Source organism: Athene cunicularia, assembly GCF_003259725.1.
Source record: "Athene cunicularia isolate RWA chromosome 4 unlocalized genomic scaffold, athCun1 chr4_part1, whole genome shotgun sequence".
Taxonomy (NCBI): Eukaryota; Metazoa; Chordata; class Aves; order Strigiformes; family Strigidae; genus Athene; species Athene cunicularia.
In genome coordinates this window covers 7577126-7604350 of record NW_020799098.1, presented here as the reverse complement: position 1 = coordinate 7604350, position 27225 = coordinate 7577126, and the positions used below count along the sequence as shown (strand labels likewise).

Genomic DNA, 27225 nt, shown 5'->3' with positions numbered 1-27225 from the left:
TAATCATACTTTCAATTTGACAACCCATTATCTTAAGTGGACAAGTTGTAGCAAGGCCACACATATATGAGTGAGGCAAGTTGAGGCTTGCTGTGTAGCACAGTTAACAGATGTGGAAGGGTGTGAGTTTTGATGGACAACTACTGTAGAGTAGCTGAATACAGGCATTCTTAGTACCTCAAAAGATCAATTCTTCCTGTGTAGGTGTGAACCCTTAGTAATGTTCATTTTCCTCTAAAAACAGAGAGAGATCATCTCATGGGGATACAAAAAAGTGCCTTTTGCTCACATCAGTAGAACGTGTGAAAGTGAAGTATCTCTAGCACAAAGGTGTGTCGATTTTCATGATGCAGTGGGGTAAAATGTTCAATTATTTTGGAGGCCTGTTAAAAGTTGTTAAATTCTTCCAGTGTTTGCAATACCCCAGCACTCCAGGTACCATTACATAGTTTGTCTTAAGCAGAAATATCAGTGCTGAAATTTTACATGCAGATTTTTTTGTGTATAACTGCTTTTATCAGTAAAAAGGATTAGCTTTTATTTCCAAAAGGATATGGTGGGGCTTGCACAGGATTCATTGCAGTAGGCAAAGAACATGCTATACGTGTCAGTGTAAGGGGAAGAAGGAATGGTATCTCTCAAGACTCTGGTAGGCACTCAGATCTGCATCAGTGCTGGGGCCTGAGTCAGTGTGTCCCCTCTTCTGTATGCTGTAGCACTTCTGTCAAGTCACTGATATCTGCTGTGGGTCATGGGTATGAGTCTCTTCTCCTGCCACCCTGTCCTTACCCAGAAGGATGTATGTAGCAGGAGGTTCCAGTACCACATTCATTAATAGCTGTTCTTAGCTTCTGACCTGCTAAAGAAACTTCCTTGCCTCAGCCTAACCTGACTACTAAAACTAGAATGTACATAGCTGATGCGTCCCCTTTTCTCATGCAAGAGGTAGACTAGTCTGTCACAACTCAAACTCCCTATGTAATTGCTTGGGCTGCTAGATACATTTTACACATATTATGAACACAGAATTTAATAAAGAGCCTTGAAATTCGAGGGTCGAGCAGTTTAAGCCCTGCAAAGGTACTGTCCTTTTGGAGAAGGGTTTTGCAAATTCCAGGTATTTGTCAGGCTACTGTGTGTTACTGTATAAAGCTGCCTTTTTGTTTGTCAGTTAAAATATAACTATCAACTTTCAGTTGTATTTTACATTGATCAGTTATGCACTTTGGCTGTTTTCTAGACTAATGAATGTTAACAGTAAGAAGCAAGAGAACTTTGTGATCTTTGCAGTATTTGAAGAAGAATACAGTGGCATAAATTGTTTAGCAGGAGTAAAATTTTTCCAAACTTCAGCTAATGCTGGGCAACTCAGTTTCAGCTATAGTATGTTAAAACTTGTCCTTTTAAAATGATGTATGCTATAAAGGTATTTTGATTGAAATAGTAGGTTAAAAATAATTAAGCGATAGGAAGTAGTGTTACAATGTAGGAGTAGTATGAAAGATCTTAATGTGTAGGACAGGTGCCTTGTGGCTTAACTGTCATGTCCTATTTTGTAAAGTTTTGAGGCTACATGTAACTGCTATAGTGTGTGCTTAGAGTGGCAGGAGTCAGTTGTGCTTGAAGCATTGTCAACATAGAGCCTTGCTGGAAATTCTTCATTAGTGCATAATAAAAAAATTGATCCAGAGGCCAAGACTCCTGGTGTGCTCTAAATCTTAAAAAAACCCTCCTTAGTGTGTGGTTTTTTTTCCCTTCCCTCCTTTCAGCTTTGAATTAGTTTACTTTTTGTGCAATAGCTTGCCTAAGCATGTTTTTTTGAGAATGTTATTCACTGAACTTGTTTTCAGGACACTTACCTGAATCAAAATACGGACTTCAAGATTTCAAAGTGATTGTATACTGCTGTAAGTGCTCAGTGGTCAGTGTGTTAAGCATTTAAAAATATTATTTGGATAGGGTGGCCCTTGTAACTTGTGTGTGTGTTTCTATGGAAGCAGAATTCAGTTTAAGTTGAAATTCTAAGGCTTGTTAAAGTTGCATCTCCCAGAGCAAAACCCCTGCTTTTTTAATTTTGTAAAGCTTATATAGTTGGCACAAGATGTGTTTTCAGGGCTTGTGAGTGTGCAGTAGGGTTTGTAAATGGCTCTTAAGCTTGTTAAATTCAAGTGCTTTGTGCTTGTGTTACATATGAAGTCAGGTGAGTAGGAACAGAATAATGGGATTTAATATGATACAGGAATATTTAACTTCACAGTGGAGCGTGTCTTAAGTTCTAAAGTCATCTCAAATTTATAACTAAAGAATATATACACTATGTTGACAAATGCTATCTCCTGCTATTTCTATTCTAAAAAACCTGAACTGCTGTCCCCTCTTCTAGGGAGAGGACATGCCTTCTGGAGAGTTCAAAAAACTGTGTGAAGAAGTAAGAATTTTGTCTTCTCTGTTACTGAGCTCAAGCTACTTTTTAACTGCAGAAAACGTAGACCCTAGGTATTAAGTAGTGATCTTCAGTGGCTTGAGTATACTGGAAAGAACTAAATTGGTCCCTGTTTTTTGAGGAGCTCTTAAATTCTTCATTGAGATCCAAACTGTTTGGTTGCTACCTTATACCTGAAAAAACCTGTTCCAAATTCAGGTTAGCCTACCTTTTCACTGTGGTGCTTGAGCTCTGTAGGTGGTATCTTCTCCTTGGTAAAGTAGACTGCAGAAAATTCAGTTGTTCTAAAACAAATGAACTCCTCAAGCCAGGAGAGTACCTGGATGTCAAGTGTAATGTTTTTGTTGTGTCTTGGAGTGATAGTCTGATTCAAAAGCAATTTTGTTAAAATTTATGGTACATTTAGATCTATTAAGAACATCATACTCTTGACTGTTTAAGGGGGTAGGAAGAATCCTTGTGTAAATGCATATTTAAAATGAAGTATGCATCCACTTCTTAACTCTTAATTAAAAACGTTGAATCCCTCCTTTAGCTTGAAGACAAACTTGTACAAATGGCCTCCAAACATTTGTAGTGGATGTAAGCCAGCATGTTCTTATGAAAATACAGCAATTGTAGGAAATGGTCAACTACTGGAAATGATCAAGGAAGTTTGTGTACATGTCATGTTCCTAGTAAAAGCATTTTATCAAGGGTGATACAACTCCAAATTAGGAGTTAGCATTGAACAAAATGTAAGTGACCCTGTGGGCTAGTATTGATGTGTTTGTTCTAATTAGCTTCAGGAGGCAGTGATTTGTTTGTGGCTGTTTAAAGAGCATATATACACACACAAATAAAAAGTCTTTTCTCTACCTTTTCCCCCTGTGCTCTGCTTTTGGAGGCCTGGACATGGAAGCATGTTGCTGAATGGTGATCATGAGAACAGAAATAGTACTATTCAAAATGCAAAATAGCAGCAACAAGCCTATTGAGTTTGCTACTTCTATTGTATGACCCTTTAAAAGTCACATGCTTAAATAAAACTACCTTGATGCTTTTGGAACATTATTTTTAAAATCAGGGCTTGAATGTAAACTCAGTACCTTCAGTAACAGTATATTAGCTACTTAACTAGGTTAAATTGCAAATCTCCCAATGGTTTCTGATTTTTGCCAATATATGATTTGATACAGCTAGAACCAGATGTAGATCACTAACATAAGCTTGCTATATAAGAATATTGGCTGAAAAGGGTTTCAGTGATGGAGTTGTGGATCATAATTGTTTAGACCCCTTCCAGGCATAGGGGTTGGAGGGGAGAGCACACTGTGGATTAGGATATAAATGGAGTTTATACATACTCTTCTGACCTGCCACTGTTCCCTTCACTGGCATCCAGCCATCTCAAATGGGTATGTACTTGAGAGTTAATCAAAAGTCCTTTCTTTGTGATCACTGATTTTTAAGGACAGATAACTGTTGTCTTTCCATGGCTGTCTGGTGTGTAAGGGAAGGGTGAATGGGCAGATAATAACAAGCCTTATCCTGGTTCGTTTTGCCATCATCTTCAGTTCCTTTCCAAGACTGCAATTCATGTGTCCCTATAGTCCTGTCTTAATGCACAATCATACTAAATATGCTTATGTTCTAGCTAATAAGTAGTGAACTTTTTACAAAGAGTCAACGTAGGTTACATGTTCCAAATCTGTGTAGAAGTGCATGCTTGTATTTAAGACTGATACTGAGTGCAAGCAAGTGAGCATCCTTGCCCATGTGAAAGGTAGATGCTTTGGTACAATGCTTGCAACAGGCTGCATTTTGAAGACTTCCAGATCCTCAGATTACATTCCTGGTTAATCACCAGTATTAATTTGTTCTTATGTTGTAATGTATTTGCAGGTTATGCAACAGCCTTAGGGAATTGAACTACCAGTTGCAAGCTTACTTTTTGCTCTTAAACATACTAGGCAATAGCTCTTAAATTTACTGTGACAGTTACTGTGTATGTTGGCTTTTGTCCATGTGCTTTATTATGGCCACTGAAATTACAGCAGATCTTGATTCTCTCCATTAAACAGTTTTTTTTAATTGAACTCTCAGTTGAGGCAGACTGTCCTTTGAAATGTGTCCTGTCAGAGTAGCACAGATTTGGAGCTTTTTCCCCTTGAGAGGGATGGACCACTTGTCACATCAGTGGGTAGCAGCCACTGAGCTTTGTCTGGCAGATGGGGTGCAGCAGATGTGGCGCAGCAGTTGCTGCTAAGGTGTGTGGAGGTGCTTCTCACCAGAATCAGACTTCAGCATCTTGACTCTGATCCTGGGAGTGGCCCACCTCTGTATCACACTGCCAAGTAGCCCTTCCATCTACCTGTCAGTTTGTTGTACTTGCTGTTAGAAGTGCTGTGCCTTGTTTTCTTCACTGAAAAAAAAGTGGAAGGAAGCATCCCAAGGGCTGCTAGCTGGACAGCACTGTTACAGTGTATTTCCTTCACACTAAAATTACTGGTACATAATGCCAGTGCCAAATGATGCTTGAAAGCTTCAAAGTCCTCAGGACTCTTCGGAATCCATTATGATGGCTGCATGTGTCTGTTGTGCATTTGTAGAATTCATTTTTGACATATGTGCTACATACTGGGACATACTCTTGTGTTTTGCTGCATGTCTTCTACTTCCCAGGAATGCTCGACTTGTGCTGCGAGCCCTCATAAACCAGCTTGCAGCCTTTACTGCTGCTGCCCTTTGCAAAGAACTCCAGGAGCTCATATTTTAGACAAGTTTTCTGCCTAAAGTAAAATTGATCAATGTGGTACAATTAACAGTAAAGCTTTCAAATATTTCTGCTACTGTTTTGGGTAAAAAGGAAACTTTAGTGAGTCAGGAGAATAAGATGAACATATTTCTGCCATCAAGTATGTTTCTGAGAACTTAATCAGTATGCAAGTACCCAAAGCCATGCTTCTCTTGCAATTCAGGGAACTGTCAACCCTTTCACTCTGTCCCTCTTCTCATGCTGCAGAGCCCACCAGTGTCATGTCCCATACTAAAAGCAGAGTGTAAATGTAAGCTTGAAGATGTAATTGGAGGTTTGGGGTAGCTTTTGGCTGGGTGGCAGCTGCAGCTTCAAACACCTCATCTTGCAGAGGCAAGGTGCCTACAGCAGCTGCTTATGATTTGTGTTTTTCCCCCTAACAGCAGCTTGGCCTGGCAGAATGTACTTGAGACAAAATATCCATGGGTTTAATGAGGGTGAAACTTGGCAACTGCTGCCCAGAAAAGCAGTGCCAGAAGTGTGAACACTTCTCAGATGGCTAATGCAGTTAATGATCAATTGTTTCTTTCTAGATAGTAACCTTCTTTGTGTGAACCACGTTGCCCCTTGCATTAAAAAAATCTGCTCACTTTTGTAACTGAAGACAACATATACTGTTTCGTCAGCCCAAGACTGTCCTTAGTCAGCAATTTTGATGTCTAAAACGTGATTAGGAGGGCTGCAGCACAGTAAGCCTTCAGTGTGATACTTGTGCTTTGGTTTAGGCTCTGGATTCTTTTAAATGGGCAAGTAAGAGGGAACTGGGTAAAAGAATGCACTTGCCTAAGCAAGGGAACAAACTAGGAAAACAGATGGTGCTAAAAATAGTTTATTACCAAGGTCTAAATATGGCTCTGAGGGTTTTTTTCCCTTATAAATAATGCAGCTATAAATCCTGCTAGATATCAATAAGTACTGAATTAAATCCAAACTGCTGAGTGTTACAGAACCTTTTGGCAGCTTTCCAAACTTGGTGTTGCCCTTCATTCATAGGATCAACATTTAATTCCTTAACAGGGGAAACCTGAAGAATTCATCCTCTTTGAATGGAAACATAGATGCAGGGAGATTGAATGAGTAGCTATAGGCTAAGGCATCCCATTGCAATGGAAGGGGAGCCGTGCTTGATGAGTTCCTGCTAGGTCGCAGCCAGGATGAATCTCCTCCTTTCTTTTCTGCAACGCATGAACAATCAAAGACTCCTTTTTTATCTATTGTTGCCACGGAGGGCGTCCATTTAAAGTTCAAATTCCAGCAGGCTTGGGAAGAAGGAAAGGAGATAGGAGTAGGCTGGGCTTGGAGATGATAGGCAAGCATCAAAAGTGAGCTGAAGACAAGCCAGCACTTTGTCCTGTGACAGGACAGGCCAGGCTGGGGGTACTTGGTTTTGAATGGATGCTTGGAAGTTTTTTGGACTAGTGAATGAAACGTTACAGAGGTAGTAGGCGAAGAGAGCATCTGGCGCTTTGCTTTCTTTGCATCAGCAGAGTGGGTCACAATGTGCAACTAGGCCTGAAATGCCATGTAATGAAGTGAGCCCTTGTGCTGGAGGTTCCCTGTGCTGTGACAGCGAGGGAGTAAAGTCCTGAGGATAGTGAAGGAAAGGAAATCTCACCTAGGATAGAGGGTTTTCCCCCCTCTTCTGTAAATGGCGCTCTGTTACAAATGTCTTGCGATAGCTGGAGCTTCTCAAAGCTGTTTAGCACTGTGTTGCTTTGTCATACCTGAAACGGGTTTTGTATGTTTATGGTACTTTTCTTTAAGCATTGTGCTAATAGGAGGAGGAGGCAGCTTAATATCTGCTGCAGACTTTCTTTTCCTTTCTGGCAAGTTCGTGTATGTACAAGTAAGTATTCGTTGTTGAAAGAGCTAATGAGTACCAGACCCGCTGCATTTGACATTATGAGAAAAGGGGCCATCTATTAACTCACAAGCCAGGTTTCAGCCAGCTGTGGATATTTTCTTTTTTAATTATTACTTAGCCTGTCATAAAATTGGATTATGCTAAAATTATTGGTGGTGGTGTTTGGAATACAATACAATATTGAGTTAAGAGCTATGGTTCAGTGTTATATATAGGGTACTTATAGTTAATGTGCCTAAGCTGCACCAGAGGGTTTAGAGAGAGGTGAGAGCACTTTTCTCAGGTTTTACCATCTGGATTTTGGCAGGTGGCAGGGGAATAGGGTTTTTTTTTCCTAGTCTAAATGGCAAGAGATGGTGGCAGCAGAGAACTTGAGTAGTGTTTAATCATTGATGTGGGAACTTCTTTTCAGATCTCTTGGCAAAAAATGAAATCCTAATTAAATTCTTAAAAATTTATTAGCAAATGAGCTGTACCTTTCTGAGTTTAATCTAGAGTAATTTTGGGAGAGGGGTTCTCTTAGTATTTGGGATTCTTGTTATAACAGGGCAATCAAGCTAATAGATTAGTTCATCATTATAGTACTGGTTTGGAAAAACTCTTTTCATTCTGAAGCTAGACTGTGGTCTTCCATACTCTGAATATTATCTGCTGTGAAACTTTTCTTGCTTTTTGACAGTCAGTTTCTGACTTGATGCATTGTCTTCTGAAAGAGACCTAAATCAAATTGGTTCACCTGAGGTTTTTCTCCACAGAGATGTTTATTAAAATCACTTTGAAAAGTCTATTAAGTTTAACTGTCCCTTTATCTTTTGTTAGTCCTGCATTGCATAGATCAGTTCCTGCTGCATGAATATATGGTAGGGGTGAGGAAATGCAAAACATCGCAGGCATGTGAAAATGAGCTGATTTGAATTTATGTACATCAATTAGTGATGTGAATTTGTTCTTCCATTAGGATGGGAAGTACAGACTTGTTTACACGCTCTTTTTCAGGTGTGTACACAAACTGAAGAGAAGTTTGTGGGGGTTCTTTTAAGATGCTGTTAGATGCAGCTTTTAATGGAGTACAGTTATAAGCAGATGTCTTCTGCGTAAGTGATCTGGGAGATGATGGCTGCAATAATCAAACAGCCAATCTGTTCATATACTTGAAAGAACTCACTTCTTTATGTACTGATGATATGTGCTTCTGTAATAAAACCTAAGTATTACTAGGAATTGAATTTTAAATAAATGAGACTTCTGACAAGTTTCCCGACTTCAGTTTACGTTATAGTAGTAACCATGTGACTAAAACTTCAAAGGCTTTTATGGTATGCTAGGAAGCTTGCAAGTTTGGTAGTATAAACAAATTCCAGTCTTTAAAACAAAGTGTGTGTAATACTTGAATATATAGCGCTTTTCATATAGATTTTTTGTTACAAAATCAAGGAAAACAGAAGCTGGCCATGCAATGAAAAGCAGAGCTCCCTTTTAGTGTTATGTTTTAGGGTTTTGAATGTTGACTGTCTTACGCAGAAGTTGCTTGTTGCTCTGCTTCTCTTCTGACTTGGTATGATGTATTTTAAAACATTGTTGGTTTTCAGTGTAGCTCAAGGATAAAGGACCACATATGTGGTTTCCTGACTCAACCTTTTATTAAAATGTATTGAGTACCAAAGCTGACAACACTTCAGCAGTTGATATTTGAACCAATAAAAAAACTTGTCCAAATTGTATTTATCAAAGAAATTTTAGCACAACTTGACTTAGTATTAAAAATATATAGCAGTGGCAATATATTGCCACTTGGTGTCAAGAACACTTCCTGAGCCACATAGTTTCAGAAATATTCAAAATAGTCCAAAATCATATACTAAGCTAGAAAAGCAGTATATGTGTCAGAGATTGAAGGTGAACAGTGCTAATTCTGTTCTTTCTAAACAAATGTGTTCAACTGAACTTGTCTCTGGAAATAATTAGTGGCGAGAGTCCACCTACAGTTTGAATTAATGCTCCTACAAGAATTTATTGGTAAATTGTGGTTTTTGCATTGAGTTGAGTGAAAGATTCATAACAGCACTTGGACTTTGCATGCACATATACCCATGCGTGCCTGTGTGCACTTGTATAACAAGATCTTAAGGCTTTGTTTTGGACAAGCTTTTTTGTAGTGGAAAATTGGTCCAAAGAAGGGGGAACTGTTCCCAAGCTGAGGTTGTGTTGCCCTTTCGCTCCCATCCCCCATCCCTGGCAGAAGTGAACTTTATGGCCCAATTATAGAATCCCTTAAAATGCTAGTTATGATGGAGTGCCAGCATAACCCAATAATATAGGTGAGGCTGACATCTGTCAGTAACTAATGAGGGCAGCCTTAGAATCAGGATTTGGAGTTTACTTCCCTAATTTCTGAGAAATTTGACCCATCGTATCAATTTAATATTTGACCTGAGGATAAAAGAAAGAACATGCTGGAACTTTAAGCTGTTGGTACATGGGTGTATTCTGCAAAAAATCAGTGCATATGTGATTCAGTTGTGAAAGTAATTGCTTGCAGCTCATAGCAAAGTCATGAAGGAATAAGTCCTTGGCTAAACTGCTCAGGAATAGAAGTTCTGTATAAAAATAGATGACACATAAATGGCAGGAAATGAAGCCAGTATGGTCATGTTTTGAAGCCACAAGGGTCAAATCGTGTCCTGTGTTACTCTGGTGCATAATCAGTCAACTTAAACCCTGTTACTTGAGAATAGAGTTGGCATAGTAAAGTGAACTTTAAAAATGTGACTAAAACTGAAATGCGACTGATTATTAGGAGTTTTGTGGAAGCACAGCTACAACTTCTCTTCTTGCTTGAATGCATTTAGTTAGAAATCTAGAAAACCTCCTGTGTTTAGAAGTAACTTTCTTTACATTTTAGAGCTGATTATAGTATTCAAGTCTGTTAATTTGTCTGTCAGAGGAATAATACATTAGAAGGCTTTGGCTACCCAGGGTGGTCTTTGGTTTTGAGTCCTGAGTGCTGAATACTGAAAGATGTAACTGCAGTCATGTTCTTGTTAGGCAGTTTTCTTACACTGCTTATTTTGAGCAACTGTGAAGTATGTTACTCTTATGTCTATGTGAAAGGATGTGTGTGTTAGCTCATGTTAATGATGTGAGTGTACTTCCTAAAATGCCAAAAACTAGATGCAACTTTCTAAAATCTGTATGAATTGGACATTATACAAAGTCTACAAAAATAATTTCTTCATTAATGAAGATGGTAATATGCACTATGTTGTTTCTTGTTTCCAGAGCCTGTGTTTCTTTTCTGAAAGGAAAGGTAAAACTTCTTGAATGGGAAAAGATGGAACTACTCTGGCAAAACATGAATTATTTCTGTTGGGAGAGAGTATGTGCTTACATTGCTTCCTTCTGTGCTCTTCTGCTACAAAACAGATGTGTTCATCATCTCTGTATGACCACAAATGGTGCAGCTGTTTGTTCATCACACCATCACGCATTAATGCAGTTGGCTAATGATTTTGCCAAACTGAAGCCTCTCAAGCTTGTCCAGCTCAAGTACAGTAGAGGCCCAGTTCCACATTGTCCAGCTCTTCAGTTTATCTATAGGATGGATAAATCCATTATCCGTATTAGAGATGTGCTTAGGGTCAATCAGGGAGTAGGAAAATAACTAGATGAAGGTATGCAAAGACAGTTGTTTCCCCTAAGGCAGAGCGGTTGCTTTGGTCCTGCAAGAGACCAGACTGCAGCAGCTTCCTAAGCAAGAACAGCTAGAACCCATCTTCCAGGCCATTCTTCCTTTTCTTCAGTGCTTTTTTGAGTGTGGGTTTGTTTGGTTATTTTTGTTTGTTTGTTTGTTTTTGGGGTTTTTGTTTGTTTGGTTATTTTGTGGTGCTGCTTTCCCTTTGAGGAAGCCTCCGTTCTAATGCATCAGTGCGTTTTGAATGAACACTGCTGCTAGTAGTCATCTTGTTTGGTTTAATCTTCTTTTTCCCTGGCCAAAGTCTTGTACTGTATTATTCAGCTGAACAAAGTAAATGTCATTATGTTCCAATTTGACACTGTATTGATTATCAGCCAATTCAGAACAGTTAAGTATACTGAGGCTCTTCTGTTAATGGAATAATTCATAGCATCTGTAGGTATTTATGCTTGCTGGACTGTTACTAAGAATAGTTGAAACTTTTTCTACCTCATTACATGCAGGTAAAATACATAGGCCTGATGTTTGTGGAATATAATTCTACATTCTTATAATAAAATGTTGCGTGATTTATACATACTCAATCAGGGAAGGTAAAAGTTGGCAGTTCACAAATTCACTGAATCAGAAAATGTAAGATGCTAACAGCATCTTAAAATTCCACTGTAAACTTTTAAAAATGCAGTTTAATGTTGGCCTGGGTTTTATATAAGGGGAAAACTGCCATATATGTTCACCTCCGTAGTAGTAGTAGTAGTATTGCTGTTGAATCATATTCTTGACTATTACATAAACTACTGCATTAAGTCACTTAGCTTCCAGTTTGTCTATAAAAACAAACAAAAAAGTTAACCCCTGTGATGAATAGTCCTGGACTGGACCTAGAAACTGTGAAATCCAGCACCTGGGTTTCCTGTAAGCATTTGTTAGCTCTGTACTAAACTGTCCCTATCAAACCAAAATTTAATTTAGAAAGGAATAAATAAAAAAACAGCAGCAGTGTTTTGTCATCTTAAATTTAGTTTAGAGAAACACCTTTAGACTGACAAACTTTTTTTCTTTAATTTGGAAAGATCACCTGAACAGCTGAAAACTCCACAGGCAGCCTCAGTTGTTTAGATGATCTTTGCAAACAACTACAGTGAAAAGATGCAGAGAGGATATTTAGTTTGAATGTGAAATTTGATTTCATATGTGGAGTGACTATCATGAATAACTTTTATGTTGAATTTGGGAGCAAGGGTGAAGCAGATGTTCAGGTTGAACTTAATCTGTGGTAGCTGTAATCCCTGCCATGGGATCTGCCATGCCTGAGATGTCATATGTGGCTATCTGGAATTTGGTGTGGTAGCGATTATTTTAATTGGGTCTTAAAAAGTTTCCTAGCTAAACAAGTAGGCTGCTTTATAGGTCTAGAGATTGCAGTGCATGAGTCTGTTCCCAGAATCTCCCCACTGATATGACTGACCAATATGTGTGGAGTGCAGTGGTGCTCAGGCAGAGAACTGGACCCCCAGTCCTCTCCAGTCTTTGTGCGCTTTTTCTCATTTGTAGACCTTTAACTATGCCAGTTGTTTCTGTCAGTTATCTCACATGATGAACAGCCTTGTATTTCTGCATATGTGAGTATAGACAAATTCAGCATTTCACTTAAATATTTTCTATTTCATTAAGCCATAGTATTTTTTCAACAGCTAGCACTAAGTAAAAAACCAAGTCAAATCACAAGTTCTTACAGCTCATAAACAAAATTTATAAGGATACTATGGAACAATTCAGAACATAAGCATAAAAATCTAGGCCAATAAATAGATCAACTTTTCATGATAGACTATACCAGAAAACTGCATGCTTAAATCTAGAACAGTCTGACTAGTGGAAGATGAAAGCCTGTTACTTCATGATGCTGTTTAGCATCCGATGTCAAACGAGTTGTTATCAAAAGTTTACTTCTCTTCCTGGGCACCTACATCTAAAAAATTAAAAATAATCTTTGAAGATAGAGCAGAGACAAAGTACTGAACAGCTTACAGCTTTTGTTTCTAGTCATAGCCATATTGCTGCATGTCAGCTTGTATTGATTTTTAACTAGGTCTTTGGTTTTTCAAGTAGGATTTACCTTATTTGACTACAAGAATTGCAGGAGTAATTTTATTTCTGATGTAAGGAATGGTTATTAAAGTGTTTAATTACATGGCACAGTGGTGGAGGCTGCGTGCTCTATCTCTTCCTGTCCTGTATTCCATGGGTTTTTTGCTTCCTAGTTATAGATGATAAAATAAGCATTGCATTTTTTAATATAAAAATACATGACAAATTTCCAGGAAAATGAGGGATAACTGCAGCACTACAGAAAGTTTAGTTCCCAAGGTGAATTTGATCAGAGACTAGATTTTGCCTGTGAGGGTGTCAGTAATTTTCTAGGGATTTGATTACGTTTCCACAAAATACATAAATAGAAATGTTTTTGACTACTTGGTTTGTAGCTCAATGCAGGAAAAAGACTTTGTTTTATTTCAAATGCACAGTTCAAAAGCCATTGCATATTTTTAACCTGAAGTATTTTTCAGACACTTGAGTTTAAAAACTTAAAGTATTTCTATACCTTTATTTTCCCATGTGAGCAGAGATAAATTCTTTCCCAGTTAACTTAGGTTTTTAACTTTTAGAGTGTATTAGCAAGCCTTAAGTATATAGACATTATGAAGACTAATATATTCTTTTCCTCTTGTCAGCACTACTTCATACTGATGAAGCAGTGTTACTTCTCAACTGCACCAGCTTCTTAAAGCTAAGGTTATCTGTGAACACTGAAGTGTTCACAAAATGCTCAGAGCTCTTCAAGACAGAGAAGTCAGTCAAACGTGAAGAGCTTTACTCCACAGAAAGGTTAACAGTTTGTTACATAAACACAGCATTTTTCTTACTATTTTTCACTTTATGCCTAGTAGAAGATGCAAAGATTTAAGACTGGTGGGATATTTTTTTAATCTGTACAGACAGCTGACACTTTTGATGATTTGGAGTGAACGCTGTACATGTCTTCAGCTTGGATTGTAATGATATTAATGCAAGTAATTAGGTGCATGAAGTGAAAATTCAGTTTAGAGGGGGACACTGGCATCTATTTGTGGTAGGATGTGATGTCAGTCAGGTGATGGTGTGTTCAGAAGGCAGTTTTCAACATGATTCAGTGAGCTGCTTAGTATGTCTTTCATGACTTTTTTTATAATTTAAAGTCCTTAAGTTACCCTCTTAGCTTCATTAAATGAAGTCTTTTCAGTGTAATAAACTTCTACCATGGTTGGACTTCATTATTGCAGAGGCCAAACTGTAACCCTTTAGGAATAGGGTGGTGTCTGAGGTAGGAACACAGGCTGTACATGGTGCTTCTAATCTAAAATGTAACTGGCATGAGTTACCAACTGTAAAGGCATATGGTTTTGAGCCATTCTGACTCATCTGTAGGAAACGTAAGTCTAGAAAGTGAAATAAGGACCTGTGAAGCCCTCAAAGGGAGAAATGTAGCACATGTAACTTGCTCCATTGACTTGTTCCTTCTCCATTCACTGGCTAGGTACAGGGTAGTAACAGAAAAAGCCATGTGTTGCTCTATGCTCAGGCTGCCTTTTCAGTGGTTTATGCTTGGATTTGGTTGCTGATATTCCAGGATCTCCTAATTGTGAGGACCACTGCATCACCCACATCTTTCATATCCCTGGTAGAGACCTTAAGTCAAGAAACCTGATGTATCCCTATCTTTGCAAACCAAGAGATACCGCTTTAAGTCATAGGCAAAAGCCACAGGATGAGACAGAAAGCAAACCAGGTAACTAATTAGTCTGAGTTTCCTCTCTTCCTAAGCCTGTGGCTTCAGGGAGCAGCCCATCCTCTTGTGATGACTAGTGCTGAGAAGCAGTAGGATGGGCTTAGGGCTTCTGGTGGTTTCAGGCTTCCTCTGCTCTTTGCTTTGTGCCAGCTGCTGCAGCTGCACCTCTTCAGAGCAGCTGTATCTTCCACCCCCATTCAAAACTGAGGGGGAAATGGGTGGACTTGGTGTATGATGGGGGCATGGGGAAGAAGCATGAGAACTGCTGCTCCCATTATACACTAGGTTTTCATGCACATAAATGTCTTATTTTTCCCTTGACTACTGTAGCAAATGCTCTAGTTTTGTTAGTAAAACAAAAACAACCTTTTTATTGCTTTTTATATTTGGAAAGTGATGTATTATGGGTTTCTGAACTGGAGGTTTAGTAAAGAGTACAGACATTAGCTTCCTTTCAAGCTACTCTGGGCCTTTCTTGTTTGCTTTGTATGGCAAGAGTCTAGAGAGATTTCTTTTATTTCCTTCCCTGCCATTGTTTTCGGTACAAAGTTTTTTTCTTAATATTCAGACATTTTATCGCCTCACTTCTTTTAAAACTCTGAGTTTCTTTTTTCTTTTTTTTCCATCACACAAAAGAATACTTTTAGCTGATTGAGTTCTATCCATTGCCAACTGTGGACTCTTTTGTCTTGTTAGTCCAGCATCCTTTATAAAATGAGGACCATTGAGCAAGTACTCGCAGGCTCCCCACTGAGCACAATTGTGCTTGAAAGGTGTGGTACTGTACCAGTGTAACATGTAAAGCTGCAGTTCAGAGGGCTTGAATGCATTGCAATTTCTACCTTTTGCTTTGTGAAAGTGGGATTGTGCTGTGAGATAATAAATCCACCTATTTTTAGTTCGGTGAGGTTGTGACAAGTGGGTGAACAAAGAACCAGTTGAATGCACTTGCTGTTGTGTTGAAACCGGCTAAAAGTTCCCATTCAAGTGGTTTCAGCACAGTACAGCTAGCAGGCAATTTTCCATTTATGTACACAAACCTTCTAGAAAGACAGCTGTGTGGTTGGATTAATTTCTAGCAGTAAATTGAATAAAAGATATTTTGAAGGGGGACTCGGGAATTCCTTTCTAAAACATTGAAAGCAGAACTTTCAAAGCTTTCCTTTATTTTGATCCCTTTCCTTCCCAGTGCCTACTGTAAGATTTAAAGAACTGAAAATATTGTCCCCTATATGGAGATACACCACAGGAAATGTGTTCTTTTTCAAAGCAATGAGATAGAATTAGGATTAAAATATCCTTTCACACTTTCTACTTCAAAAATATACTGGTTTGCTTTTAAGTAAATATGAGATAAATTCACACCTCTTAGTCATGAGAAGGAGCTTAAATGTTTGTACTTGAATTAGCTGTAAGTGAGCTATATAGAAATATTTTGAAAACACAATGAATTTTATACCAAAACTGTTTTCATAAAGGAGTGAAATTTGGAGATAGGAAGCTTTTTGCTCAGGCAAGGTTATCAGTTTTGTTGATGTTAGTCACATGCAAAATTGGATGTGGGTTTTAACTGTAGCTAACAAAGACTTTGGTGAATTCCTCCTGACAAGAACTATGGTCAACTTGCTTTTTATTTTTTTCTGAAAATCGATTTTTGGATGCAGGTCTTGGAGCTGCACAGATTGGCTCCTGAATGAAATCTTGTTTGTGTCTGTCCAAGCAAACTAGATTATCCCTTATAGTTCCTTCTGGCCTGAAATCTGACTAGTTAACCAGTCATCTAATATATATTACAAGGTATGAAAGTTGAGCAAAACCAGCTGTGTGCAATACAGGCATATAACAAACCTCATCAGTAGTGAAGAGTGTCAAACTGAAGTGTTTTCACGTGGTGCAGCCTTGGGGAATACGGCTGTAGTGTGTTTCTTACCGAGAAATACCAACAATGGTGAACCACCATCCCATACTGGTACTGCTGTTCACTCCTCAGGCGAGTTGTGCTGTGATTGAACTCCAGAACTCGTGTTGTGCTTTTTACCTTTACCCTGCCTTTCCCTCAAATGAACTTTCTCTGTAGGTTTGATGTAGGGGTGTCCATGGAACTGTATGAACTTGCGGAGTGGCAGTGGACTTGTCTGCAGTATGTTCCACATGTAACATCGACCCTAAAGGGTCAGGCAAATCACTTTATCTCAGTGAGGTTTCCTTACTCTCCTCTCCTCCTATATACAGCCAAGGCTGACGAACTCAGATTTCTTCTGAATTTGTGAAGTTTTGTTTAAAAAACACCCAAAGATACTCATAAACTGTTCATGTGGCTGCTGAAGTGGAAAGATGATCCAGTGCTCTGGAAGAGCATCTGGAATATAGCACACTGGGAATGTTGCAATGTTCCTAATGTTCCTATTACAGCTGAATATATCAACAAATATAAAATACCTAAGAAATGACAAATTGGGGGAGGAAGCTGAAAATGGGTGTGAAAGTTGGTCTTGTTTCCCCATGGATCTACTTCTAATAAAACAATTGCCCTGTGCATGAAAGACTGGAGTCACTTAACCAGTAAGATACTGAAAGCTAGCACAACTTTATTCTTCTGGCTCCTAACACCTGACTGTTTCACCCTTCTCTCACTGTGTGCTTGTATGAGGTGAAATTTAGGGAGTTTTTAACTTATGAAATCTTAAATTCTGCTGTCTGTGTAGTTCTGTTTTTCTTTAAATGCTGCTTCTGGATTCTAGTCAAGGATTCCTTACAGTAACATGAGGAGCTTAGGCATTTTATTCCCTTATCTGAGGGACAGAGGTAGCACATATACTGAAATTTTCTTTTCCTTTTGTCTAAATGAAGGTGAGTGCCCCTCTGGTTTTATTATACTTTCCATTCAAACAGAATTGTTCAAATTCCTGAGGTCTTATTCAAATGGTACCCAAATGTAAGAGAAACTAAACTGATTCTGGAGCAAGATGCTTATAGTAGAAGCTTGGTTTTCTCCTGTTGTGAGGTTACCCAGATATGCCAGTTGCCTTGCAGATTCTTGCTGAGGTAATGCCTAAGGGCACATTGTCTTCACACTTAGGAATTTGGAGAAATTAATTGTTGACTAGGCTACAATGTGGCTGACACAAATGTTATGCTCTGGATTTGCCATAAAGCTAATATATCAAACTGGGCGTCTATAGTTCCTCATTTAGTTGTCTAAAGCTAGCATTTTGGATCTTTCTGTATTATAAAAAGGCGATTGGTAGTTTTTCTTGCTAATGGGAATCTGCATGGGCAAAATATCTGCAAAGCCAGATTGCCTAGTAAGTAAATTTAAACATGTGGAACTCTGATTTTTGTGTTCAAGAATTTAAGAAATTTATTCCTCTCCTCCTGTACAGTCATGTTTAAAATATTCCTGTTTTTTTTAATTGCAGACTTTAAAAAATTCCAAAAGTCTTTGCTCCCTTGACTATGAAGATGATGACGATGACACACAAATGAAGACAATTGTGTCATCCCCATGTGACTCAAATGATCTTATGAACATCATCACCCCTGGTTCCAGTCCGATGAAAGAACAACTGGATGAAGTAAGGCATCATGGGTCATGCCAAGGTAGCTTCAAAACAAGGGATTATAAGAAGGCAGCTGCAGTATGTGAAAGTGATGAGGACACAAGTGATTGTGAGAGCACCGAAGAAGGCATCTTTCCTCTAGACTGTGGGGACTTGGACCTAGAGCAGATTGAAAACAACTGAGACTCAAAGTTGTGTGCTAGAATGAGAGTTGTTCTAAATTAAAATGATAGAGGATTACCTTTGCCATGCATAATCCATGTCCCTGACTCTCTGTATTGCCTGTCTTGGGCCTGTGTTAGAAGAAATGTTTCAGGTGGGGGAAAAATGTGAACCATTGTTACCTGTTTAGTCTATTGATCAATATGTGGATGACAACAAAAAAGTAGGAGGTTAAATGTTATTTTGAACATTAAGGAATAATTTTGATTAAAAATTTCCTAACAGATATTTTGCATTTTTATGGCTTTTACAGTTCTGGAGAAAAAGCATCTCTATTTTGAAATGAATTTTCAGAAGGGCATTCTATAAAACTAAATCTGTCTACAGTGATTCTGGTGCGGGTATTGTTGCTTTTGTTAAAGAGCTTAATGTGAAAAGTGAATTGCATAATGAAATTGATAATAAACCTTCAGATAGAACTCTTAAATATCTGGTTGGCAACTGGTCCAAAATAGTTAACTGCCATCTTTGACAGTGTCTGGTTAAAAAAAACCTTCATAACATGTACAAATGTTCTTTTCATACATTCAGGACTCTTCGATCAAAATATGGTAGTGACCTTAAAGGTTAACATTTTCCATTATTTTACTACTTGAATTGTTTTCTAGCCTGAAGCAATGCTAACTTAGGTGGGATAAAACTGCAAGTAGCTGCCCACCTACTTGGTCATTATGTTTTCTGTGGTTCAAAAGAATGTACAACAAGAGCACTTGAACTTTTAGACAGGGACTTTGTAATGATCAATTCCCCAGGAGGTGATCCCTTCAGCAATACTAGAAGGAAAATAGTCCTTGAATTAAATAAAATGACATTTTGCTTTGCACTTGTGTCTGCTTATGAATTTTACCAGTGGAAAATGTGTAGTCTGTGGCAGATAATGTCATATGCTGCTTATGTGTAGAATTGGGTGGAGGAGGAGGGCAGATTTCTGGTCATCTGAGAAGAAAGTGACATCAAGTTAGTCCGGGGAGTAACAGATGCTGGATACCAAAAAAGTGTGTCTTGGTGATTACATACTCTGTAATCATCTCAAATGTACTACTGTATTCATTGCGGACTGTTGCAACACATACTTATTTTGTTAGTTCAGCTACAATAAGGATTTTCCTGAACAAGGGGGAAATTAATCTCAAAATGGTTTTAAATTGGATAGAAATGAGGAAGCCTAGATGATGGCATTTCAGTGCATCATGTTAGTCAGTTTAAATGAGCCAACTCCTACTGTAACTTGTGCCATAAACCCAAAATACAGTGACATATTTCGAGTCAGCTAATGGAATGTAATAAAAAAATACTTGAGGCATATAACAAAGGCTGGAGCAAGGTATGACAGAGGCTCCAGCCTTGTGATTAGGGGCAGCCTTTGATCTGATAAAGAGAAATTGATAAAGAGGATTGGCCTTTAATTACTGAACCAGCTTACACACTTATCTATACAAAATTTTAAAAGTTTGGTTAGCCATTAAGAAGCTATAAATTATTTTTTTACAACTATGAGGGGCAATGATCTATGATATTGATACTGGTAATATCTGTAATAACAAGAACACCAGAAAGACTTGTTGGACTCTTGACATGTTAATATATATTTGTATGTGAGAAAGTGACACTGATCACTGTTGACAAAAATAATTCTTTTTCTAGATGAGTAAATAAAGAAGTTGCTGTTGGAGCGAAGACTTCAGTTCCTTCAGAAGCTCCTGTTAACTGCACATCTCGCCCCGCAGATATTTGCTCCAGTGTAGCGCTGAGCATACAGATGGTGGCATACACATGCACAAAGCTATATGAAATAATCTTATGCAACTGAGGATCACTATTCTTGCTCCTTCCTCAAATAGCTACTTCAAGTGGTAGCAAGTGAGGTACAGCCAGTTCCTCTCCTGGGGAGATGGGAAATGCTCTATATTGCAGTGATCAGTCATTGTGGGTGACGGAACAGTGCAGCTCCCTGCTGGACTGCAATTACTAGTTGCAGAACTACACTTCTCTTTGTGTATTATTCTTAACTGAGCAGTAGAAGTAAGTAAAATTGAATCAACTTTAATGTAGGATTGTAGCAAAGGCCAACAGTACAACTGGGATCACTTAAAAGCTAATTTACCTATTGAAAGCACTCTAGTTAAGTGTGATGGCATGGAATGAGAAAGCTAATGTGACAATCCATTTGGCTTTTCCTCCCCCAAGGAAGACAAGTTCCTGGAAGAAGTAAAAGAAGAAAATACCTCAGAGGGTGTGAATAAAAGGTAAGATGTGCTTTGCCAAGAAAAAAAACAAACCAAGAACTGAAGCTATTAAGATGGTGACAGAGCAAAGAGAAGAGTAGAAGACCAGATAATATTTATTCTAGCTCTGAAACATGGTCTGGCTGCGATCTCGGTGAATTGACTTCTCTGGCTGCAAAGGCAAGGTCCTCCAGTTCCCTTCTGTAGGTGCACTGTTTTCAGTCAACACTGTAATCTGTAATCCTGCCCACACGGTTAGGGTAGGAAGGGGTTTCCCAAGTGAAGGTACGGATACATTTATTTATGGCTACAAAGCCTCAGTCTCCTGGTAAGCCAGCTGTTAAAACTCTAAATAGCCCTTTTGTGGAAATAAACAGCAGTGGGCTTAGATACTGAACAAGTTTCATGAAAGTAGGAAGTAGTAATTACCTAGTTTAGGCTCTTATTAGTGGGTGACAGGAAAATAAGTAGTTGAACAGCTGTGCAGTAACACTGGCAAATGAAGAAATCTGCTGAGAGGAATCTGTGCACTTTGTCTGCAGATGCTAATGTAATCCCCCTGAGAGCCAAGAGTAAAAGGAGTTACTGGTTAAAACTTATGTGAGATGGGGCAAGCTCTGAAGTCCTCTTCTAAAACAAACTCACAGATGATTAATTGGGCACCTTTGTTGCACTCGATTATAGGATAAAATCAGTAGTGACTCTTGGGCAAGTACAGAAGGTGGTTTGCAAGAAGGGAAAGCGTGGTTTCAGAGATTGAATTGTATTTGGAACTGGGCTGAGCTAGGCTGTAAGCAGCTCTGCTCTGGGAGTGGTTTCCTTCCGTCTTGCACCCAGTGTCAGAACCAGAACGGAAGACCGTATTGCATGGGGTTGTGGGAGTTGCTCTTGGTCACTTATCTTTCATTTTTATTAGCAACCTGAATAACAAAGTAGTGTGCACTTTAAATTTGCAGTCAACAGGAAGCTGGACAGATGTGAAAGATAAGATAGCATTAGAATTCAAAATAGTCTTGGCAACTTGATTTCAACAAGGAGGAGATGGTGGAGAAAGACAGGATCCTTTTCACAAGACCGTAAGTTTAGATAGGGTTAAACTGCACAAGTTCAGTGTTGGCCCAACTAATTAAAGTGATCTGGCACTCTGTCCTGATGTGGCAAAAAAGCAAGCTTCAGGCTAAGGCTCACAAATGGTCATATATTTGGTGAGACTCAAGGTAGTCCTGTGCTTCACAGGAGCACCTGTAGGTATGCAGCTTGAGATGCTGCACCAGACTAGAGGGTGCAGTGGAGAGTGATGTGACTGATATCTTGAAACTGTGGGAAAATGCACTTGTGAGGACGCACTGAAAGAACTGGGCTTGAAATCATGTTGTAGACTGGGCTTAAATTGTAGTTAGGATGAGTGGTAGTTTCTTCGAAGGCCAAAGGACAGGGAATCATTGAACAGATGTGTGGGGAGGTGGTAGTAGCTCTTCCACAAATGGAGATATATTAAGAGCAAGCAGCTGTCGGGAGCAACAGCTACATTTCAGCTTTGGGGCAGGGGAAAAGGCTGGCTGACTTCCCACAGTCTTTTCCCATCCTATTTTCCTTGGGATTTTGCACCTCCAAGCAAGCCTAAAAGTTACAAGGTAAATAACTGCTGGAGGAGAAGTTGAGAATAATGTGTCAAGGAAAGCACACTTGAGCAGAGGTGGGAGCTCCCAGTGATTGGTTCAACTGTAATCAACAGATCCTATTCAGAGCTGACATTTGCTGGAATATAGGCCCCTAAGTTGTAAACTTAGGCTAAATCATCTTTCTAAAAAATATGTATTTGTATCCAAGTCCATTCTGGTGGGGTGGTGCCTAGTGAATTTACTTCCAAACTGAAGGTAAAGATGCTGATACCTGCTGGTGTAAAGCTGGCCTTTGCAGAACCTCTGAAAACACACAGGCTTTTAGGGAAGTCCCTGCTGGTGGTTGGCAGATGCCAGAATAATTTTTCTCAATCTGCTCACTGTGTTTATTTTGCAAACTGCACAGTGTTAATTTTTAAAAGTACTAGAGTATAGATCCGCGTGCTTGCATGGTGGGCTTTCACAGCAGGGCTCATCCTCTCATTAGAAATCATCCAGTGCTGCTCAGCAGATCATCTGAGATGTTTCCTTCAAGGCCTTGTCCTTAAAAGAGGGGAACTGGCTGTGTTGGTGGCACGTGTTGTGTGTGCTCACCCTGCAAAGGACCTGGTCCAGGAGCTCGTGGCTGCCACTACTACCACATGTCAGTACCTTTTCCTCATCATTATAAAGGGACAAGCATCAAATAGTCAGGATCTGGGACCCTGCTGCTCTGGCTGCTGATCCTCAGACCCCTTGGTGGAGCCTGTTAGTTGTTTAACATACACAAAATACAGTTTTAGAGGAGCATTGCTGCCATATGCTTAGCAGCCCATTTTGGTGTGTTTTCAAAGTGAGTTTTGACATCAGTTGTTTTGGAGTTTGTCTGTAATTAACATCATCCAAGTTACTGCTCCCACCACCATCTGGTCAGCACTATAGTCAATGGTATGCTGAAAGCTTGTATTTACTAGGGGAAAACAGTGCTTTCACTATCTGCAGCTTCTTGGGCCCATCCAGCAGTACTGCTTTTGTGGGTTTTTGCTATTGTAAAGTGACTTAGAGATCTATCATGTGAGTGATTTGAGCCAAGGAAGTAGTGCATGTACTCTATGTAGACAAGTTTTAAACTTTTTTAGAGCAGCATTTCACTTCCTAAACTCTTTAAACCATAAGATGAAATGTTTTATGATGTCTCAGTTTGGACAAAGAGCTGTGGTGCCCCGATTCAGGTAAGCTCTTCTGAAGTGAGTGATGATGTGAATTTAAAGTGAGGGTTATTCTGTTGAATACTCAAAACTTGTGTCCCACTTTCCAAAACAGACTTGGCTGAACTCCTCCCTGCAGCAGTGTGGAGTGAGAACGTGTTCCCAGAGTACTCAACTATGGACTGGGGTGATGTTCAACTGCCCCAGCTGCCTTCTCTTTTTTTTCTTTTTTTTTTCTTTGCTCTTCCTTGGTTCATTTTACAGCTACTCTATATCAGGTGAGAGTTTGAGACTGTCTGAGTTTTTGGAAGCATCAGAGCTCATGGCTAGGTAGCTACAGCAAGGGAAAGCTCTGTTCTCGTAGCCCTTGTGATATATGCAGTAGCAATGGGATTGCTCATCAAAATACAGGGCTGCCCACATCTCAGGGAAGCAGATATTCCTCAAAATCCATTCTCATATGATTCTCAGGCAGAAGAAGAGGGAAATCTTGGAAAAGAGAGTCAGAGGATGGCCCTGTACTGTCTGCAGCTTTTGCTTTTTTGCAGCTAATGAGGCTTCAGTCCAGCATACGATGACCTGATTTTGCTGCGTGACCCTGCTTCTTCCTCCCAGTGGCTCTTTCCATGCACTGAATGAGACGTGTTCCCGTGGAAGACAGAGCACGTCGTGACATGAATGGAGAATCTTGCCTAATACAGAAAGGTGCATGAGAGCAAGTTATGAGTCTGTAGGCAGCCTTGCATCTGCTATTTGCTATTTCTGAGTGACTTAGCAATTTTCATTTCCCTCTAACACGTGCTTTTAAAAACATTGTGATGCAACTCCTGCCCTGAAAAAAGATATGAAAATATACAAATTCTCCGGATTTGGTCATCAGCATTGTCATGATCTTAAGGCCCACAACAAAGTCATTCACTATGCGAGATAACAGCCTACTCCTTTGTTTAGTGTCTGATAACATGGGTCCACCAGAGGGGAAATAAGATGCATGTTTTGCAGATGTCTTCACAGGTTTTTATTTACCAAGAAAGCAATGTCCGTGCCTAGGAAGCATGGGTTTTACTCTGGATTTTTTAAGTCTGGCTATTGCAAGATGATCTAGTTCTGGTTTTCCCCTCTGACTCATTAGCATCCCTAATGTCTCCCCATCCCCATCAGGCTGTTCTGTCCCCCATGCTGCTCTGTTACATCCATCACCCTCTCTCAGTTTGGAAACTCATGTCCAGAGGTGATTTGTCAGAAGCGTTTGGGTGATGCAGGCTATGTGGGCAGCAGCAGGGAGCTGGGATGGCAGGTGCAGGCTCAGCGCATAGCAAACGTTTAGAGTTGAGATGCTGAAGTCTCAAATAAGAATTTACAAACAGGTGTGTTTTTCTAGCTGTTAAAGCAAGATCAAAATTGGATGAAATTTTACAGGAATCACAAATGCTGATCTGTAACACTATCTTTGTGTCCCTATAGATGCTAAGGCTTCTTGGCTAGATGATTGGTGGTTTGTTTTGTGGTGTTTTTTGGGTTTTTTTTAAGCAAAGCATAGTGGGTTTTTTTTGTTTGTTTGTTTGTTTTTTTTTTTGTGTGCAAAGAATGTTGAACCAATTTAGGGTTTTTTTTTTTAACAAATGAAAGGAATCAACCTAAAGCAAATACCTGACATGGAAGAACTTCAGCCTGTGAACACCTTTAAGTCATTGAAAACAAGTCTAAAATCAGGATCGTGTAATGCAAAATGTTGGGTGACCTGATCTTGGAGCTCTGCTCCATCATTTAGGACAGGGTGAATGTGTCTGACTTGTTTGTCTAATGTAAATGTTCTGTTTTCAGATGTCATTATATTGGAGTCTATCTGGGGCAAATGAGGAAATTGTGACAGAAAAAACCTGGAAATCAACAGAAATTGAAAAATTTGCATAGAAAAAAAATTTAGTATGGGAAATAATTTTTTAAACCGAAAGGCTTGTGGCACAATGTCAGAACTGTAGCAAATACAAGTATTCCTACCTTGGTTTGTTTTTTGTTGTTTTTTTTTTTTTTGATCTGAGGCACATTCCTTCTAGAGGGAGGCATTTTGATAAGTCTGCTTTAGTTAAGGCTAGTGGAAACGGCTGGGATAGTCTTTAGGCACCAGTCTTTTTGAGTTTTTGCCAAGAAAAGTTCCCTAAAACTATTGCTCTTCAGGAAAAGAATGTGATTTTAGCCTGTAAGCAGGAAAGGATGGGGGCTGTAAGTCTTGTTTATGCATAAACAAAGCTATCTAGACCTTGAACTCCTGAAGACGTGTGTTTCTTGCATTGTAAGAGCTGTTCAGAATGGTAGCAGTGACACTAGAGGCTCTCAGAGAGGAAAAGAGTGACTCCTAAATGTTGGGAATTTTTTTGCTAGTTTTGCTAGTTAATTTAGTTAATGCTGTGTTTTCATGCACCCTCTGCTAGGCAGAGTTTCACCTGTTTCTAAATCCAATTGCAAATGGTAACGTCCAACCTCATTTCCACACCCTGCTTTCAACTTCCCTCACACCAAGGGCTCCCCTGATTGATCTGTTTTCATTTTCTTCACCTGAACAAACTGAATTGCTGGAGAGGGGCTGAGCCAGGAGCACCTCGAGCTGGGAGCACAGGAGATGCCCGTGTGGGGGAAAAGCTTGAATATGCAAGTGGAGCCAGCCAGACGTGGGGACAAAAGGGTGATATAATCCATTTTGCCAATGGCCAGCTGTTCGGCTGTGGGGCTGCCCGCTCCCCCCATGGATAGTTATGCAAATGGAGGGGGGGCACAGGAAGGCAGCTGGGCCACCGGCCAAAGCACTAAATTGGGTTTTGTAACGTGGGCTTGCTCATTAGCTGGGCCGGTGAGTGTAGCTGCGATGCTTTGGGATGGGGCTTGCCATTTGCCAGCCGAAACTTTACTTTCGGCCCCGCGGTGAGGCGTGCACAAAAGCTCCAAGTTGTTTAAGGCAGGGGGGGATGCTGGATCCCCAGGGTCAGCGCAAATGGCCTTTGTAAAGCAGTTTGGGTAACTCCTCCAGCCCACGGCCCTTCGCCTCCCTCCCACCCTCATCTCTTCAGTGCAGTGAGGAAGGTTTTGCCTGAAAATGAGCGTGGAGGTATAAAAAATTGTGGTTTCAAGAAGCATCCAAGCTCTGCCACAGTAGGCTGGCTGGTCCTGTGTCATCGCCCCATTTTAATCCCTCTGACAATGTTCTGGGGTTCAGGGGGTTGTGTACCCACCTGTCTTTATTGCCCTGGTGTCAGATTTGTTCTGCAATGGGGTAGAAAGGCCCGGGTTTGCACATCGTTTGGGAGACAACTGGGTGGGTTGTGGTGCAGCCGATGCTGGCTGGCTTCAGCCCAGCTCCCAATGGGGATATAGGGGTTTCCAGCATGAGGCAGCTGCATCCCACTGCTGGGCTATGAAATGGTGTCTCAGGTTTGGAGATGCACATTGGGGAGCAAGGGCTGGGTGCCTCCAGCCAGGGATTAAGGTGGCCCCAGGCATCAGACACCAGTGTGGGGATGGGGTGGGACATCAGCCTGCGTCTGTTCTGGCTCTGTGGTGCCCATGGTGGGAGGGCTGTGGCAGAGCTGCAGTCTGGCATCCTACAGCATCACTGGGGCAGGGAGTATCGATGGCCCTGGGCTGGGCAGAAACAGGGTCAGGATGTCCCACCTTTTACAAAGAGCATCTGCCCCTTCCGTCCTTCCTACCTGTTCCCAGAGCTTTCTCAGTCACACAGGGCTGAGAGGCAGGACAGCAGCAGGAGTGACCCCTATAAAATGAGGGGG

At 40.0% G+C, this 27225-nt stretch overlaps 1 protein-coding gene across 2 annotated transcripts in view; it reads left to right on the top strand.

Moving 5' to 3' along the window:
• The window catches only part of FAM53A (family with sequence similarity 53 member A), a 50900-nt gene extending 31668 nt beyond the window's left edge, over positions 1-19232 (top strand). For both annotated transcript variants that reach the window (XM_026846672.1, XM_026846671.1), the window contains exon 4: positions 18047-19232. In XM_026846672.1, the coding sequence (XP_026702473.1) occupies positions 18047-18370 (324 nt within the window). In that variant the 3' untranslated portion in view covers positions 18371-19232. The remainder of the gene's footprint in view (positions 1-18046) is intronic.
• The last annotated feature ends 7993 nt before the right edge of the window (positions 19233-27225 follow it).